Genomic DNA, 18,432 nt, shown 5'->3' on the forward strand with positions numbered 1-18,432 from the left:
CAGATAGTCTGGTATTTTCTGGAGGAGATTTTATGAGCCCAGTTTCTTGCACTTCTCATACGTAGAAGAGCACTAAAATCATTCAGGGAGACACCTGCTCCTTGCAACGAGCAGCAACCTTCTGCCAAAATGCGTGCGTGACTGCACGTGCCCCCTTCACCAAAGTCTCATACACGCTGGCCTCCCCCAGCCCTCCTCGGAGCAGCTCCTCGGAGCTCCCTGAGACACTGTCTCCCAGGCTGTGGTCCTCAGTTTGCCCCAAATAAAACTTAACTCACAGCTCTCATCTTGTGCATTTTTTCAGTTGACAGACATCTGGGGTTGGGGTGGTTCTCTCCCTTAACCCCTAGGCACTGTTCTTTCCAAACTGGGGACAATGATCCCTGCCGCCTGGGGTTGTTATAAAGCTCGAGGAAGGAAAAGTACATGAAATGTCACCAGTGTGACTGGTCCAAGGTTTATGCTTAGAAACTTCCATGTGCCTCCCTCCACCTCTCTCTCACCCACTGCGTACCTAGGGGACGGACTACAGTGGCAGCAAGAACTCAAACCAAGACATCACTAGAGGAAGGAGAGAAAACTGGAGAAAAATAAAGTGGGGGGAGGGGGTGAAGGGACAGTATGGAGGAGAAGTTAGGAGCAGAGGCACCGGGAGCCAGGCCGCCTGGGCTCAACTCTCAGCCCTGGCCTTCTGGACCTCTCAGAGGAGCTGGAGGAGGGGAGATGTTCGGAGGGAGACGGGAGGTGATAGAGACCTTGGTGCCATTGCCTTGTTCCTTATTCAGCAAACTGATGCAGGAAAATCAGGGAGGAATACAAATATAAGAACCAATTGCCTACAATAAATGAAGCTGTGCCAGATTTAAAACCAACTGCCTGTTGAAAGGGAGCCAACCAGAACGCATGTCCATAAGTTGGTTTGATACAGGACAATAGCCTGCATGCATGAACTGCTCACTGCATCTGAGCACGCACTGTACTAAAGGCTTGACCCCAGGAGCTAAGTAACAGCCTCCTCCCAGTCTTCCAGGAGCAAAGCACAGAGACCACCAGCATCTTTCCTGGAGCCACAGTGAACTCAGCCAAACAAGGCAACTCTGTTTTGGAGAAAAAGCCCTGGATTCACTTTTAATTAGACATGAGTTCAGTCTCTTTATTGATAATATACGGGTTCTCCCCTGTCCTGCCCAGCGCCGTGAGCTGAAAATTCAAATGGCAAAAAATAAAAGACAAGAGGTTGGGAAGAGACAGACCTGTGCACCCACGTCCAGCCCATCATGGCCAGCGGGATGCCCTGTTCAATTTATTTCACTTCCCTTGCTGATTTGCTTCATCTGTGAGATGTGGTTATGAATTCATGCCTCACGGTAAAATCTAAGGATTTAATAAAATAGTCAAGGTAAAAGTGACCCCATGCAGGTCCTGGCTATGGTGGCTGCATCCTTTTTCCTGCTGTGATGTTGCCACGAGATTCAACTGGGGGTGCTCGTAATTATTTTAAAGCTATAAAAGTTTTGCCTCTGGTCCCTTCCCTCACCACCAAGGAAGTTTTCATGATTAGAGTCATACCCCAAAATATTCAGCAAGAGGGAGAAATAAGTGGACAACAGCCCTGGGGGATCGTGTCCATCACTCTTTCGGCAGTTCTAGAACATTTCCTCTTTAGCGAGAGGCAGCCCTTTCGTGGATAAGGATCTGCAGAGTTGTCACATGTAACCCACAAATCACAGGTCTCTCTCTAGATGACTCAGACTTTCTGCTGAAAAAGCACGCTTGTGACTGCCCCCGGCAAGGCTCCCTCCTCAATGAGAGGGTGAGTTCAAGGCCCTTGGCTCAAAATACAACTGGACTGCATTAAATACCAGTTGCTCTCAAACTGCCTTCTAAATCCGGCCCCGAGCTTCTCCGGTTTCACGCAGGGACACAGAAGCGCCCCAGCGCACACTTAATATCACTGTGCTGTGGGTGACCACAGAGTGACCCGGGGTGACGTGTGGGCAGCTCCCCCCGGAGCCAACACAACAGCAGCTTCGCCTCGTGGGGGCCACGGCCGTGCCCTCATCAGACACTCTGGTCAGCCAAAAATGGTCATTTTATTTTCAAATGATCATGAAAAAAAAAAAGTCCAAGTGGAAACAATTAAACTTGGGGAAAGGCAAACAGATGTTGTTAACAAAGAAACTCCAACCAGAAACCAAACTGTGACGGGCTCTCGATGTAAAATCTAGAGACAATTCAGGCTGAAGTCAGAGTTTCAAGTTGAGGGCCGGCACCAGAGGGGCAGCAGAGGCAAATGCTTTCACCGGCAATTGATAAAGACGAAGTCTCGGCGAGAACTTCTGCAGGTTGTCTCAAGAAATAGTGTGTTTGGTGGAAATTAAATAACATGGCATTTAGAAAGTCATTTCTAAGCCTCTCTAATGATTTAGGAAGGGAAGGTGGGATCACTGCCTCACAATGGCCTTGATGTTATCACAGAAAAGCACCTTCAAGAGCATTGCTATCAGAGGGTTGCAGTAAGCAGGGACCCCAAAAAATGTAGATGGGAGTGAAAGGAGATTGTCCCCAGAGATGTACAGTGAGACGGAAGCATCTCAGAGGGGCCCCCTTGGGAGATGGGATCGGTTCCCAGCCAAGGACACTTACTCCATTGTAACAAAACCGAAAAACACTGACAGCATCTAAAGAAAGAATGCATGGCAGCAAGGAGACCTCGGAGGTGACCCAGCCCAGTCTGAGGAGAGGGGTGCAGCCCTTGCTCTGGACGTATCATTGTTTTACACCAGAATATGTCAGCTTCTCACCGCCTACAGGTAATGAACGTCAGCCCTTGTCGGAAGTACTCGTTAAAACTACAGATTCCCAGGCTCCGTCCCCGGGGACCGTGGGTCGGGAGCTCTGGGACAGGGTTTGGGCATCCGAAGTCTCGTCAAGCCCACCTGGGTGATTCTGAGGCACATGGCTTGAGGGCCACACGCTGAGGAATGAGATGTCTGGATCAAATGGCCATCCGGAGTCCAGGCTCCCCTGACAACTTGCAGACAGTGTGGCTTTTTGTGATGCTGGACCAGCAGGAAAGAATGTGCAGGCCTGATGAGTGCAGCATCTTGCCCAACAGTTAGAGTTTCTCATTATGAATAAATAAATGGCTTACTGACTCCAAGTGTGGGTCTCCTTCGCTTAGCGAATCCACTTGGGTTATCTTGGTTTAACTGGTCAAGACCCTTTTCCCCACCTGACCCCTGGACCATCTATTTTCACATGAAGTCCTCACGATAAAATATCATGTGCCAGATGAATTAAATAAATTTTATTTAAGAGTGAAATAATAATTTAGTTATTACTCTAATTCTTAAGTTATTATTTAAGACTTAAATTCTAAATAATTTATTTAAGAAATGAATAAAATTTAAATAATTTTTATGTAAGAAGAGAAATAGCTGTGAGTTCCTCGGGGAGGCACACTCTCTGGAAGCAAAACAGAAAACCCAGAGGCAATAAAAGAGTTAGTAGGCTTGACTACATAAACATTTAAAACTTTTATAAGATAGAAGATAACATGATTTCAAAAAAATTAAGTGACAGAATAGGAGAAAGTATTTGCTTTTTATTTTTATTTTTTTATTTTAATAGAGGGACTGGGGATTGAACCCAGGACCTCCTGCTCTACCACTGAACTCTTACCCCTCCTCCTGAAAATATTTCCTTTTAATGCAACATTCAAAAGTTTAAATTGTAGATAATTTAATGTGTTCCTATAAGTTAATTAAAAAAGAAAAAAAACAGCAAGTGGTCTCAATGAAAAATGACCAAGAAGCAATATTTGCATAGAATACTTGGAACATACTTAGAAAAAGATCATCCGTTGTTTGTATAAAATTCAAATTTAACGGGTTTGCTGTATTTTTTTTTTTTTTTGAAAGTCTGGCAACCCTGAAAAGGCATGAACTTCCGATTTACAGCATAAGAAACACTAATCGTCCACAATTGTTGAAAAGGTGCTTAATATCATCGTGCAAATGACAACAAACATGTGTAATCCTTTTCTGCTCATCAGAAAGGAAAACATTAAGAAAGCAATGTCCCTTGTTGACAATAATACAAGGAACTATGCACTGTGTAAGGAAAGTAAGCCCACAAGATTTCCGAAAAATCATGGCAGCTGTGTATGTAAAAAGTAAAATTAAGATTCAGTATTTTATTTGGTACAACTGGGCTGGTTCTGAATGACCTACCTGCAAGTTCCCCTCCCCAATCTGACCCCACAGTAAGGTCCCCCAGCTAAATAACTCTCCTTTTTTATCAAGGGACCAGGCACAGTATTTGCATGTCCCTGAGTGTTGGGGACCAGTCCCCTGCCAGCCAATGGGATTATTCAAAATAAGTCAATCACATCATCCCGTAGGAGCCAGGAGGTACCCTATCCTTTCACTCCTTCCTCCTGCTCTGTTCTGGAGTACAGCACCCACGTGGCCCTGCCAGGTGGGCGGGGTCCTCCTCTACAAGGGCTGTGAGTATAAGTGACTAACAATACACTGTTACTCATGTTCTCTGTTTAGTGTCAGTGTCACTGCATAACTCTTGCGTGTGAATCCCACCATCAGCTGAATGAACAGGAGCTGTATAATAGACTTGCCATGTGACCCAGGAATCCCGCTCCTGGGCGTATATCCAGAAGGAACCCTAATTCAAAAAGACACCTGCATCCCAATGTTCATAGAAGCACTATCTACAATAGCCAAGACATGGAAACAGCCTAAATGTCCATCAACAGATGACTGGATAAAGAAGCTGTGGTATATGTATACAATGGAATACTATTCAGCCATAAAAACTGACAACATAACGCCATTTGCAGCAACATGGATGTTGCTGGAGAATGTCATTGTAAGTGAAGTAAGCCAGAAAGAGAAAGAAAAATACCATATGAGATCACTCATATATGGAATCTAAAAAAACACACACACACACACACACACACACACAAAAGCATAAATGCAAAACAGAAACAAACTCATAGACATAGAATTCAAACTTGTGGTTGCCAGGGGGATGAGGGTGGGAAGGGGCAGACTGGGATTTCAAAATGTAGAATAGATAAACAAGATTGTACTGTGTAGCACAGGGAAGTATATACAGGATCTTGTGGTGGCTCACAGCAAAAGAGAATGTGACAACGAATGTATGTATGTTCATGTATAACTGAAAAATTGTGCTCTACACTGGAATTTGACACAACATTGTAAAATGACTATAATGCAATAAAAAATGTTTAAAAAAAAGTATCACAACAGATCAACTGAAGTAACATGTAAGAATATAGCAATCTCTTTTAAGCCACACATTTGAAAGAATGGCAAAAATATAAAACAATGTTGCTCTTTTCACTAATCTTTTGCTTTGAAAAATACATTTTCATAAATTATGCTGTTTATGTTAACATGTAATGGGTTTAAGTATATTAACATTTTTTAAATTTCTTTTTTAATTTCTAATATGGTAAATATCAGTAGGTATAATCTACATTAATAAAAATTCCTTATGATTTTCAAAAAAAAAAAAGGAAAGAACATAAATACAAAACAGAAACAGACTCATAGACGTAGACTACAAACTTGTACTTGCCAAAGGGGAGGGGAGTGGGAAGGGATAGACTGGGACTTCAAAATTTGTAGTAACTGACAGGCATATGTAGAATAGATAAACCAGATTATACTGTAGAGCACAGGGAAATATATATACGATCTTGTAGTAACTCACAGCGAAAAAAAAATGTGACAATGAATATATGTATGTTCATGTATAACTGAAAAATTGTGGTCTACGGTGGAATTTGACACAACGTTGTAGAATGACTATAACTCAATAAAAAAAGTTTTAACATAATAAATAAATAAATAAGTAAGTAAGTAAACAACAAAAAATAAAAAATAAAAAAATAAAACAGCAGCCTCTCTCCAGTGTTTAAGGGTGCCCACTTTTTAACCCAGAAATCTCACTTCCAAGAATCTATCCGATAAAAATACTCACACATGCAAAAACAGACGTATGCCGAACCAAGAATACTCATTGCAACATTGTTTTTTTAAAATAAAAAATCGGCAACGACCTAAATATCCACCCACCATGAAATGGTGCAATAAATCACCATAAACCTAACCTACGGAGTCCTCCGTAGCAGTGGAAGTGTTCCAAGGTGTTACATCTAAGCCGCACACGTGATGTAAGCCCACCCCGTTTACGTAGAAGCTGATACGTCCGCATCCGGGTATGTAAATATATGGGTCCAGGATGCAGACCCGGCAGCCTCTCGCGTGGAGGGTGAGGAAAGTGTCAGAGGCTTCCGTGTTTTATGCTGTATGATTCTGTACTGTTTGAGTCTTTTATACTGAGAAGGCATTCTAGTATTACTTAACATGATGTGATATAAAGGTAAAAATGAGAAGTATATCAAAGCATATATAATATCGCATAGAATAACCCCCGGGGAAGCCTTGAAGTCATACAATGAAACCCAGCAACGCAACAGCCAGCCTGGAAGAGTCCAGCACCTCCAGACAAAGACACCTTCTGGGCCTTAATGCTGTGCACAGATCTGGCCTGGAAATCCTTCTCTGCTTCTCTCGGGAAGGACAGCCAAGCCACAGTGCCCCCCATCACACTCTCCATGTGAGTCGTGCACCTGAGACCAGTGCAGGAGCCCACGCATTTTTGCATATCCTCCGTCATCTCTCTCCCTAAGCCTCTTTTAACTGCACCATCTAAAGCAGCATTAAAAGTTAAAAAAAAAAAAAAAGTATATAAGGGAATGAGGATGAGGTCTGGTGACTGAGGAAATAAAAACACTGCTTGTCGTAGTGTGAGAATGCAGAAGAGCCTCGAGGAACGGTTTCTGCGGGCTGAGTGCAAAACCGTGTTAACGAGAGAAACACACGTTCTCGCTCCTTTTTCTCTCCTTGAAGAAGTTGGCGGATGGCACACGGTGCTGAGCGATCGTGGGCACCGCGCAGACCCAGAGAGGAGGACCACGCGGCCCTGGCCAGCTCCGTCCCGCTGGGCCCCGGCCCCACTCCCCAGTTCCCGGGGCCCCCCACGGCCCCCCGCGACCGCAGCCCCGGGCGCGGCCTCACCACACTGATGCCGTCGTTGAGCAGGGCCTCCCCGAAGATCATCATGTACAGCGGCTCGTTCACGCGCGCCTCCTCCAGCACGGCCAGCACGGCCACCGGGTCCACGGCCGAGACCAGGCTCCCGAACAGCAGGCTCTGCAGCAAAGTGACGTCGCCCAGGCCGAAGGCCGGCACCCGGCAGACCAGGTGCAGCGACAGGCCGACGCCGAAGGCGCTGATCAGGGCCCCCAGCCCCGACCACCACAGGACGGAGCCGACGTTCTCGAAGAAGGGCCGCGTGGGCATGAAGTAGCCGCCCTCCAGGACGATGGGCGGCAGCAGGTACAGGAAGTAGATGCTCGAGTCCATGACTGGCGGCGACTTGTGGTCGGTGCCGAAGATGATGGCGCCCACCAGCGCCCCCACCGCGATGAGCAGGCAGCTCTCGGGCACGAGGCTGGGCAGCCTGGGGTGCAGGTGGAAGCCTGCGGAGAGCACGAGCCGCGGTTACAGGTGGGCGGGGAGCACGCCCTTCCCAGCCCCCGCGGCCTCCCGTACTGGGGGCCAGGGCCCTTCCCAGACTCAGCGTCTTCCTGTACCAGGGGCCGCAGGAGTGCCGGGCGCTGGACAAGGTCAGGTGCTTCACCTTCCCTGTGCGAGGTCCGGAATCGGCCTCAGTCTCCCGCACCCTCTGCTCCCTCCTTCCTCCTTTCCCCATCCCAAGGGGCATGAGAGAGTGGAACACTTCTCTCTCTCTCTTTTTTTTTTTAAATTAAACTATACATTGTAATTGACTGTACTTCAATAAAAATTTTTAAACTAAAAACGTATATAGTTGGTTTACAATGTGGTGTTAATTTCTGGTGTACAGCATAGTGATTCATATATATATATTTTTTCCTTTTCATATTCTTTTTCATTATAGGCTATAACAAGATACTGAGTATAGTTTCCTGTGCTGTACAGTAGGTCCTTGTTGTTCATCTATTTTATATATAGTAGTTTGTATCTGCAAATCCCAAGCTCCCAATTTATCCCTCTCCACCCCCTTTCTCCTTGGTAATCATTAAGTTTGTTCGCTGTCTATGAGTCTGTCTCTGTTTTGTAAATAAGTTCATTTGTGTTATTTTTTTAGATTCCACATACAAGTGCTATCACATGGTATTTTTCTTTCTCTTTCTGGCTTACTTCACTTAGAATGATGATCTCCAGGTCCATCCACGTTGCTGCAAATGGCATTTTATTATTTTTTATGGCTGACTAGTATTCCATTATATAAATATACCACAACTTCTTTATCCAGTCATCTGTCAATGGGCATGTAGGTTGTTTCCATGTCTTGGCTATTGTAAATAGTGCTGCTGTGAACATTGGGTGGGTGGAGTCTTTTCAAATTAGAGTGCCCCCTGGATACATGCCCAGGAGTGGGATTGGGTCATATGGTAAGTCTATTTTCAGTTTTTTTAAGGAATCTCCATACTGTTTTCCATAGTGGCTGCACCAAACCACCATTTGAGTGTCGAATGCTCCTGCTCTCATGCAGAACCCACTTTTGAAGCTTCTGCAGAGTCGATCCCAGCCACCTACACCCCAGCTTGTTCCAAGCTTGCCTGACCTCACTGCCTTATTCACCAAACAAATACATAAATAGGAAAAGTCTTCATTTTTCTCCTTTATTAAACAATGACACTGCCACCCAGTCAACCACTTATGAGGAAATCAAGTCACGTTCTCAGGACTCCCCCTTCATCACCTTTGCCCCTTCATGCTATCAGCAACCCATTGCATCAGTTAGCCTCCCATCAACTGCCCGGAAAGCCTGCCTCCTCCTCTCCACTCCCAGCCACTGCTTTTACTGAGTGCTTCCTCATTTCTCCTCCTGCTTCCTGCATTGTCCTCCCTATCTCCCAGCTCCCTCCTACCTCCCAGTCCATCCCATGCTGCCCATGCTGCCAGAGGACTCTTCTGCAACCCCTGCATCTGACAGTCTCGTTCCCCACCTAAGACTCTGAAGGCTCCCAGCATCTTACAGAATTTAAACCAAGATTATTTGTGAAGCATCCCTGTGCCAAGACCAACCCACTGAAAGCTCTGTGAGGTGTCGGACTGAACATTTTCTACAACTCCAACTGTTGGCCAAATTTTAAGAAAGAAGACATTAACAAATAAGGAGATAAAATATAATGTTTCCGTATACAATGAAATGCGTATTGAATATATTAAGGAACATGACAAGGGATCCAGGCACAGCAGACCCCCTGAGGGGTTTCCCTGAGTCCAGATCCCACACACCCTGCACTGTCTTCTTACGTCTTACATCACAGCCAACCTCATGCCTTTTCACCCTGAAGGCCTCCTTTTTCATCTCTAGATACCGTTGTTGCTGCCTGGGTCGTCCTTTTGTTCAACCTGTTTGGTGGTACTCAGTCCTTGAGGTTGAGCTTTTCCCCACCTCTTCCCAAGGGAATAATGTATCCTCCTCTGAATTATTAGAACACTTCCTCTGTGCCTAACAACAGTGGTCCCTTTCTACCATTTGTAGTCTGCGACTTTTCTTCCCTACGAATCTCTAATCTCCTCAAACTCAGGCAGAATAGCACATATCTTTACATCTCCCCAAGGATGATGAAGGCATCTTGTCCATAAGCTTGTCTACTTGCCGAAAGAATCTAAAAGTATATAAATGAATGAATGAACAGGTCTGATGTTCATCAGAGAAGCTGTTGCATGAGAAGGAGATGCCAAACAGGTTGGTGGAGGACGGCTGGGCCTTCCACAGTCGGACAACAGAGGTGAAGATGTCTTAGGTGGGGAGACCTCCAGGAGAAAGAGGGGAGAGCCAAGAATGGCCCAGCAAGATATTTCTGACATTCGCTAAGTTGCCCATTTGGCTGGAGTAAATTTGAACTGGGAAGAGTATTGGGAGAAGAGTTGCAAGATGCTTTTCAGCCAAACCATGGAGTGCCTGAAAGTCAAGGTTAAAGTCTAGTCTAGTCTATTGTCTTGGGGGGCCATTGAATGTCTCCTTAGGAACTTTTAGGTTCAGCCATCCAAAGAGCACGTGGGTTTCCCTGACCAGAGCTTTGAACTTCCCCACCCCCGGGCTAATACAATAGTGTAACTGGTACCAAGAAATGTTGTTCCAAACCGCATGCCCAGCCCAATGGCTTCACAACCAGCTTTAGGCTTCCTTCTGGAGTCCTGCGCTCCCCTCCTCCTGAGGACAACTTCCTCCTCCTCCTCTTCTTCCTCTTCCTCTTCCTTCAGCTAGTGCTGATTTTAACATTTAACTTTTTGAATATGTAAAGTAGGCGAAGAGCCCAGAGTGTGATTTTCTCAGGCCCCGCGTCTCCCTGGTCTGGTCCTGCTTCCAGGAACCGAGCTTCCTGAAATGAATCCAGCGTCACCTGCCTTAGGCTGAGTGGCGCTGACGCCCGGGTAGCAGGAAGAGCCTTCAACCTGTAAGCCGGGCCCTTGAAGGGAAGCACGATGTGAATTTCACATTTCACAATTCCTCCGCTCCCCGTTCAGGAGGGACAGCAGAGTTAGTCACTTTGAGATTTCACAGTTCTAGCGCCTGGAACTTAAATGGCCACGAATAACAAAGTCCTGCGTGAAACTCAAAGATGGCCCTACAGTTCCGTTCTGCCCAAAGATTCAAGAATCGTCTTTCTATGATGTTCTCAGAGTGGGAACTGAACTGCAAGATAAACCACAAATCCTTCGTGTTTTCTTTGTTCTGTAATACTGTTCTTTGGTAACACACATAGTTGGGTGTTTGAAAAGGACTGGAGAGAGCTGTGCTGTTTTTCTGTCGAAGTACCTACCGGGTAGTGTCAGATTTACTCATCTTCCCCCTTCAGGCCAGGGACCACAGTCAACCCCACATACTGCCTGTATGCTCAATAAATGTGTCTTGATAGAATGACTGAATAAAAGAACAAATGATGCGGAAGGGTACAGCTCAGTGGTAGAGCATATACATAGCATGCACAAGGTCCTGGGTTCAATCCCCAGTACCTCCACTAAGAAAAAAAAATTAAAAATTTTTTTATATAAAAATTCATTCTAAAAAAAAGAATGAATGATAATACTAATGATTATTAATTCTATTTTGACTCAAAATATATGATAAAAAATCTAAAAAATCTACATGATACCTTAAGTGTTAAAGTTTTATGTGATTAGCATTAGCATTATTATAATTATTATTATTATTATTTGCCCCAGGTGAATGAGGTACCATATATAAAACTACAAGCCCAGTACTTGGCACATGGTATACATAAATATGACCTTCATTTCACATACAATATAAAAATAACCTAAATTCTTAAAGACTAGCAAATAGGAAATTGTACTTGAATCAGCGTGATTCCACTGAAAACCTACTTCAGTTTTCTTTTTTTAACGTATGTTGAATTGCATCAACAGGAAAATCAAGGACATTTAATCAGCAGTCCTATGAGCAACAGTGTCCTCACAGGAGTTCTGAGGCTGTGGACATAGTGAGTCTGGGGACATATACCTCTAAAGAACAATCCGAGTCCTATGCTAATATAAAACCAAGCAAGATATGTCCTTTCTGTATTGAGATGTTTACTGACACAGAATGGAAGCCTCTTTCCCATTCGAAAATCCTTGTTTGCACCAAAGAGAGATCTCAGAAATCATTTCACAGGTGAACATACTGAGATTTAGAAAGACAGAGCGACTAGCTGGTCAGTGGCAGATCTAATTTTCTGACTCCAGACCCACTTCACCCATTATTGTGAAAAGGAAAAGAGAAGTGGGTGGGACCAGCGTCTCTGGCATTTTTACAAAGGAAAACTCTAGACCCACATAAGATCACTTGGGATGTTCTCAGCATCCATGTGGTTGCCTGAAAGATGTTAGACCCCTAGCTCTGTACGAAGAATAGTGTCCCTTCGAAAAGCCATTTTCACTTGAGCATTTCTTAGAAAGAATGTAAAACCCTCTTAGAAATAACATGAGACTAAATAATGTCATTTAGTCATTTGACAAACTCACGAGGGTCCTTCAGGCTAACGATTTCATTCTATCTTCACACCTGACTAGCTCTAAATGAACAGCAGTCAGGAAGGGCACCCAGTGAACTTGCCAGGGCCCCCAACATCCCCAGGGAGGGAGTTAGGTGAGGAGACAGAGCCCGCCACCCTGATGCCAAGGACTTAAGTGCCTGATCTCATGACTCAACCCACATCTTGCAGCCATTCTGAAGGAAAATATAAATCAGTATCAACTCGTTTCACAGGTTCAACCTCAGTGAGGCAACCTATCCACTCAAATAACAAAGTTCACGACCGAGGCCCAAGGAGACGCTCTGTTTGACAGGTGAGACAGTGGTAGCAGTTTCTGGAATAGCTGGTTTCAAGGATACGAGAGGGTGAAGTTGAAGAGTAAATGGTCACAGAGTGGAAACCATCACATGGCTTTTGGGCACAAAGAACCCTGGTTAGAATTTAACCCATTAACTTGAATCCACTTTATGTCACAAAGGAAACCAGAGGAACTCCACGAGCTGCATTTGGCGGGTGTAAATCAAGACTGTATGGACAGATCCCATCTCATATGCTCCCATATCCCATCACGGAGTGATATGAGTTGCCCGTGGTTGTCTTGTTTCTTGCTTTCGGCTAATTTGCAAGGAGCACATGCCATTTTTAAAGAATCAACAATAGAGGTCTTTGATGGAGCCTGTAGCTCCATGGCCAAGAATGAAGGAAGCACATTTTACAGAAGAATCATTATGTGGTTCCTGAAATTTCCAGTGGGCATCATTCCAAGGTCTATATGTTTGGCTCTACATTTCTTAAAGCGTAGAGCTCAAGATTTTTACATGCCAAATAATGTCACATGGTTGTCACCCTGAAATGAGAGGAAATCAAAGCAACCCAGAGCCCAGAGGTAGGCTCTTAAATTTCAAAGCACAATTCTGAAGCATTAAGTGCCTTGAGAAAAATCAGTCTGGACTTTCCCTTGACTCAAGGAGACAGCATTTTTGATGTAAGAGCAGTCACGGTTAAATCCACCAAGCCCACCCCCTAAAAGGCATTTACACACACATTGTCTCAGGTGGGAAACAACTCCACAAACCAGGTGGGTGTTTGGGGCCTTACCTATTTTTGCAAGGGATGCTAGAAGTATCCAGAGGGTGACCTCATAAGGAATTTGCACGTAGTCATAATCCAGAGAGAAAACAGAGATCGTCTCAGCTGGCTCAAAGCTGGCAGCAGCAAACCGCACATTCAGGTCATGCTGGGCGGAGGAATTTGTGGATTCGTTCAAATCAGAGGATGCTCTGGAACACTTAAGGGCCACCAGCAAGAGCAACCAATTCCAGGGCCTGAAAGGCACACGCAGCTGAAAACCCATGCTGTGGGCTTCTCCTCCCCTGTGCACCTGCGAGTGCCTCCCTTCTGAAGTGAGGAGGGTTCCCAGGGAGCGGTGACGCCCACCTGGGTCACAGGTATTAGACGTGCAGTCTGTAGGTCCTTCCAGGAAGAGTCCAGGTGTGTCACTGAGTTCTGAGTATCGATGTTTTCAAATCATCTTTGAAGCATTTGTGTTCAGACAACTCAGCCTCGGGCTCAAAAGCACCCAGTCGTTCAATAGACTCGAGAAAGCTACCTGTGCGACGTTCATCCGATCACAATTTGAAGAGCAATTTATGAAGGAAAAACACCTCTTCACTCAAAGCTGTTTCCTCACTTCACTGCGCACTGGTTTCCTCTTGTGGGCGAAAATTGAAAAGGGTACCACGGTGCTCATTCCAGGTAATACCAGAGAAGGGAATGGAATCCTTCCCTTTCTACCAGACCCCAGGAAGGGAGCCACCAGTCCTGCACTTGCTCCTTCTCTCCTCTCCCTGCTCGCTCACCTGTTTTGAATAGCCAAGGCTGCAGGTAGCTCTTGAACTACACTTAATTATTTGCTCAGATGTGACTTTGGTAATGAAATGCTTTCCCTGCGTTCCATGGAGGCCACGCTGCTGACACCTAGTGGGCGGCCGCAGTACAACACCTTGGCGGACCTTGGTTAAGGTGACCAAGGTAATTCTCATCGACACCAAGGCACTTTTAAGAGTCAAGAACAGCTATTGATAATTACGCCAGATGTAAGTGTAGACCAGGACTGTCATGGAAAACTCCACCATATGGTCTTTATAAATGAGGGAGGAGGAGGAGGAAAACTGGCCTCCATGAGCAATAATTCAAAGTATGAAGTTCCAGCTCTCCATGAACTTTACGTGGTATTAAAAAAAAAAAAAAATCAGAGAAACCAGTTCCATGACTGGTTTTGAAACTGGTTTTGAAAAATTCAGTGGCACATCCAATCTTTTCATTTTAAAGAATTGTGTTATAATGGCCTGTTTGTTGTAAAGGCAGCTCCCTCAGATTAAAGTAACCCCATTCTCTCTCCCATCACTGCCCTTAAATACATTCTGGTCCTTTAGGATGCATGGCAGAAGCATCTCGCCTCCTCCCACTTTGGAAGAGGGTTTGTCTTGAACGTCTCCCACCAGACGGTGAGCTCATCAAAGCAGGGCTGTTGGGCTGACCTTGGAGTTTGCAGTGCCCAGTGCAGTGCCTGGCACAAAGGGGCTACACTTGATTGATAGACGTTGCAATATCCACATTGAAATGAGAAGTTTTTCACACCAACCTCGTGTGTTCCACCACCTGGAAAAATTAAACTCTTCCTTTAAAACTTCACAGCAAACTCATTTCCATCAAAGAATCAAAATTAAGGGAGGCAACATGAAGAAGCGTTGCTAGAAAAGCTGTATTTCTAGGAAGCTTCTGAATGAAGCAATACTGTGGTGGTTGAGGACACAGGTGCTAGAGCCAGGTGACCCAGGTTCAAACCCCAGCTCTCCCATTTACTCGCTGTGTGACCTTGGGAAAGTTACCTAACCTTTCTGTGCCTAGGTTTCCTCATGGATAATGTAAGAAAAAAAACAAAAACAAGTGTTCTGTGGACCAAATGAGTTGATATTCATAAAGTGCTCAGAACAGTGCCTGGCACAAAAGAAGCACTAAGTCAGAATGTAAGAAAAGGGGGAGAAGGTGGGATGAAGATGAGGAGGGCCTTCCTTCATTGAACAAACATGAAAAATTGTTGTCATATGTCCTGGGGATAAGAAGTAGGAAAAAGTGTTGACTCAGGAAGTGAAGGTGATGTTTCAAGAACACGTTTACATTGTGCAGGTTTTCCTGACTAGAACCAAGGGGATGTAGACATTTGTGGGTGCGGGGTGTCAGGGCAATTGATAAGGAGCCTTTTAATTTCTATCCTTATAGCTTAATTGAAACAAATTCTTCCTGATGTGTCTACATTGTAATAAGATCCAAATGATAATCACCAGTTAACAGTAATTCCTTGGGCAGGACTGATTCCCGAGGCATCAGAGCACCATAGGCAGCTGAACACTTACCTGCCTAGACTTGTACATAGAAAAAGAGAGTGTGAATGTGAAGGAAGGAAAACCCAGCTCTGACTTGCAAAGCAGAGCATTAAAGGATTTCTTCTGGAATTTTCGGTCAGCAGCAGACTACCAAATTATTGAAAGGTTTTGGTCTAATTATCCAGGTAATTGTATTGGCAGCAGAAACCTGACCTGCTCTGACCCTCTTTGGGGCCAGGTCCCAAGAATCCTTGTGGTCCTTGTCATCTGCCCTTCTAAACCCGTCTACTCATAGAGTCCAGGGTGGGGAAGGAATGACCTGTCATCCTCTCCCCAGTGGATCCCTTATAATTTAAGTGACCAAATCCGGTCCACCCTCATGAGACTAATTAAGGGGTGACGCACTTAGCAGGGGATTCTCCCATCACCCAGGACTCCAGCTGTGCACAGCTGGAAGCAGAGTTTTAGGGGGTTGGTTGTCTTCCTTTTTACCCTCAGTTTCCCAAAGCAACTTTTGTCTTTGAGAAGTTCCAAAAGAACAAAACATACTATTCTTTGCCTGCTCACGATGAACTGGAGAATCGTCTCCCCGAGAACAGTTTGAAACAAAATGATCAGCATGTCTTTTCTTCCTTCCCATAGTGTGTGGTAGTAACTGACTTCCCTGGAAAGGATCCACATGACACTTCTGGAACTCAAGTATCTGTTGCTTGCCCCTGAGCTCTTGTTACGTTGCTGGGGCTCAAATTGAATTCTTTTTTTAGGAAGAAAAGAGAAGAAGAAAGCAGTGATAGGGAATTGGTCAGTGCTGTCCAGAAACATGACTTGCTTTCCAAGCCCACAGCTAGCAATTAGGTTGGATGGCCTTGGACGAAGTTCTGGTCCATCATACCCCTAAATTGAAAGCCTGCAACCCAAGCTGGAGTGAAGTCAAGAGCTTTGACCCTGCTTTCAGGACAGGAAAGCTGAGCTCTGTCTCTGCTCCCCAAAGTCAAACTTCTGTTACTCAGAGAGAAACAGAGGGTGCCATGGAAGGGTGTCCTCAACTCTGGGATATTCCCGATGAGGAGGAGGAGAAGGGAGGCACCATGGTGGTGCAGTTGGATGGGGTGGAAACAGGGATTCTATAGAGGGAGAAACTTGAAGTTGTGTGGTCCTGGGCATGTCCTGCACACTTCCAAGCCTCAGCTGCCTTATCTGTGATGAAAATGACAATGACAATGACTATGAGGAGGACCATCTTAAGGATGGTTTGAAGATTAAGTGACATAACATATGACAGAGAGGAAAATGCTTGGTACACGGTAGGTCCTAGATGAATTTTAGATTGACTTTACTTCAAAAAGATTATAAACTCTATATGGGCATCAGTCTTCTATCCCTTTATAGTTGCCATAATTCCTAAGCAATGTCCTTTCTGCAACATCCTCTAAATGAATGAATTAACTGGCCAAAGTAAGACAGCAGGGGATTCGAAATGAAATGCGTCATCTTCCTCTACCTCCACATCATCACCAGTCACAACTGTTCAGAAAACGAGTCACAAGGCTGGCTGATCCCAGACTAACGTGGTGAACTAGCAACTGTGCCTTCCTCATGCTTTCTTCTCTGTTTCAGGAGCTGTCACCTCCCTTTCCCCCTCCACAGCCACCATCCCTTGTGCTAAAAAATACCTAGTGTGTCCTTCTCTTCCTTCTGAAATCTCTCCTCCTCTTTTACTTTCTTTCCTTAACAAAAGTATTTTTCCTTTAGGGTGACTTTGACATTGGGTTTGGAGGAACACTGACTCTCACTACGGTGGGTGGTTAACGTGAGCTGCCACTGGGGAGAGGCTTCCTCTGATGGCCCAGAAGAATTGGTTAAATGGAAGTGGCAGATACAGGCTAATGAGATGTGGGGTGATCTCACAGGCCAGCGGAGATTTCCAGCCTTCTCCCCTAACTGGGCTTCAACATGTACGTACCTAACATCCAGGCTTCCAAATACAGAAAGCAAAAACTGACAGAACTAAACGAAGAAATAGACAAATCCACAACATAGTCTCAAATCGACAATTCTCTTCAAATTGATTTAGACGCTTAACACAATTTCAATCAATATCCAAGAAGAGTTTTTAGTTGCTAGGAGAACACTGATTCTAAAATTTTAATGGAAAGGTAAATGTCCTGGAATAATCAAAGCCATTTGGAAAAGAAAATAAAGTTGGAGAAATTACACTGTTCAATTCTATAAATCAATATAAATTACAACCACCAATACAACGTGATATTGGTAAAGTAACAGATCAGTGGAGCAAAATCAGATACCTTTTACTTTCAATCTACTTATATCATTATATCTGAAATGTGTTTATTGTAGAGAGAATATAGTTGTCACTTAAAAATGTGTTCTAATAATCTTGGTCTTTTAATTACTATGTTTATACATTTTACATTTAATATAATTATTGATATGTTTGAATTTATGTATATCATTTTATTATTTAATTTCTGTTTATTTCCCCAGTTTTTTGTTTCTCTGTTTTCCTTTTCCTTCCTTCTTTTGGGTTATTTAAGCACTTTTATTAGTCCATTTTGATTTATCTGTTATGTTTAAACAATATTTGTTTTTCATTTGTTTGTTTCAGTGGTTGCCCAAGGGATTAAAATATAGCATACATGAGCTTTCACTCTCTTCTTAGAAGCAATGTTTCACCACTTCAAGTGGTGTGTAGCTACCTCACCACCATGTGAGGTCCCCTACCCTCTCCCTTTCGTGTTGTAGTTGACTTATGTCTACAAACGTAAAAAGTTCCATCAGAAAATGCTATAATTTTTTTCTTTCAATGGATTGTATCCTGAACATTTTAAATATTGTATCATGCAACTCTGGATCTTGTGGAAACCCTATGTAGAA

The 18,432-nt window shown here is 44.3% G+C and overlaps 1 protein-coding gene across 1 annotated transcript in view; it reads right to left on the reverse strand.

Moving 5' to 3' along the window:
* Window positions 1–14,075, reverse strand: part of SLC9A4 (solute carrier family 9 member A4) — a 40,895-nt gene extending 26,820 nt beyond the window's left edge. The window contains exons 1-2 of the mRNA XM_074354531.1: window positions 13,250–14,075; window positions 7,131–7,594 (exon numbers count right to left, since the gene is read on the reverse strand). Of these exons, the coding sequence (XP_074210632.1) occupies window positions 7,131–7,594; window positions 13,250–13,505 (720 nt within the window). The 5' untranslated portion in view covers window positions 13,506–14,075. The remainder of the gene's footprint in view (window positions 1–7,130; window positions 7,595–13,249) is intronic.
* Window positions 14,076–18,432: the final 4,357 nt, after the last annotated feature.

Source organism: Camelus bactrianus, chromosome 28 (genome assembly GCF_048773025.1).
Source record: "Camelus bactrianus isolate YW-2024 breed Bactrian camel chromosome 28, ASM4877302v1, whole genome shotgun sequence".
Taxonomy (NCBI): domain Eukaryota; kingdom Metazoa; phylum Chordata; class Mammalia; order Artiodactyla; family Camelidae; genus Camelus; species Camelus bactrianus.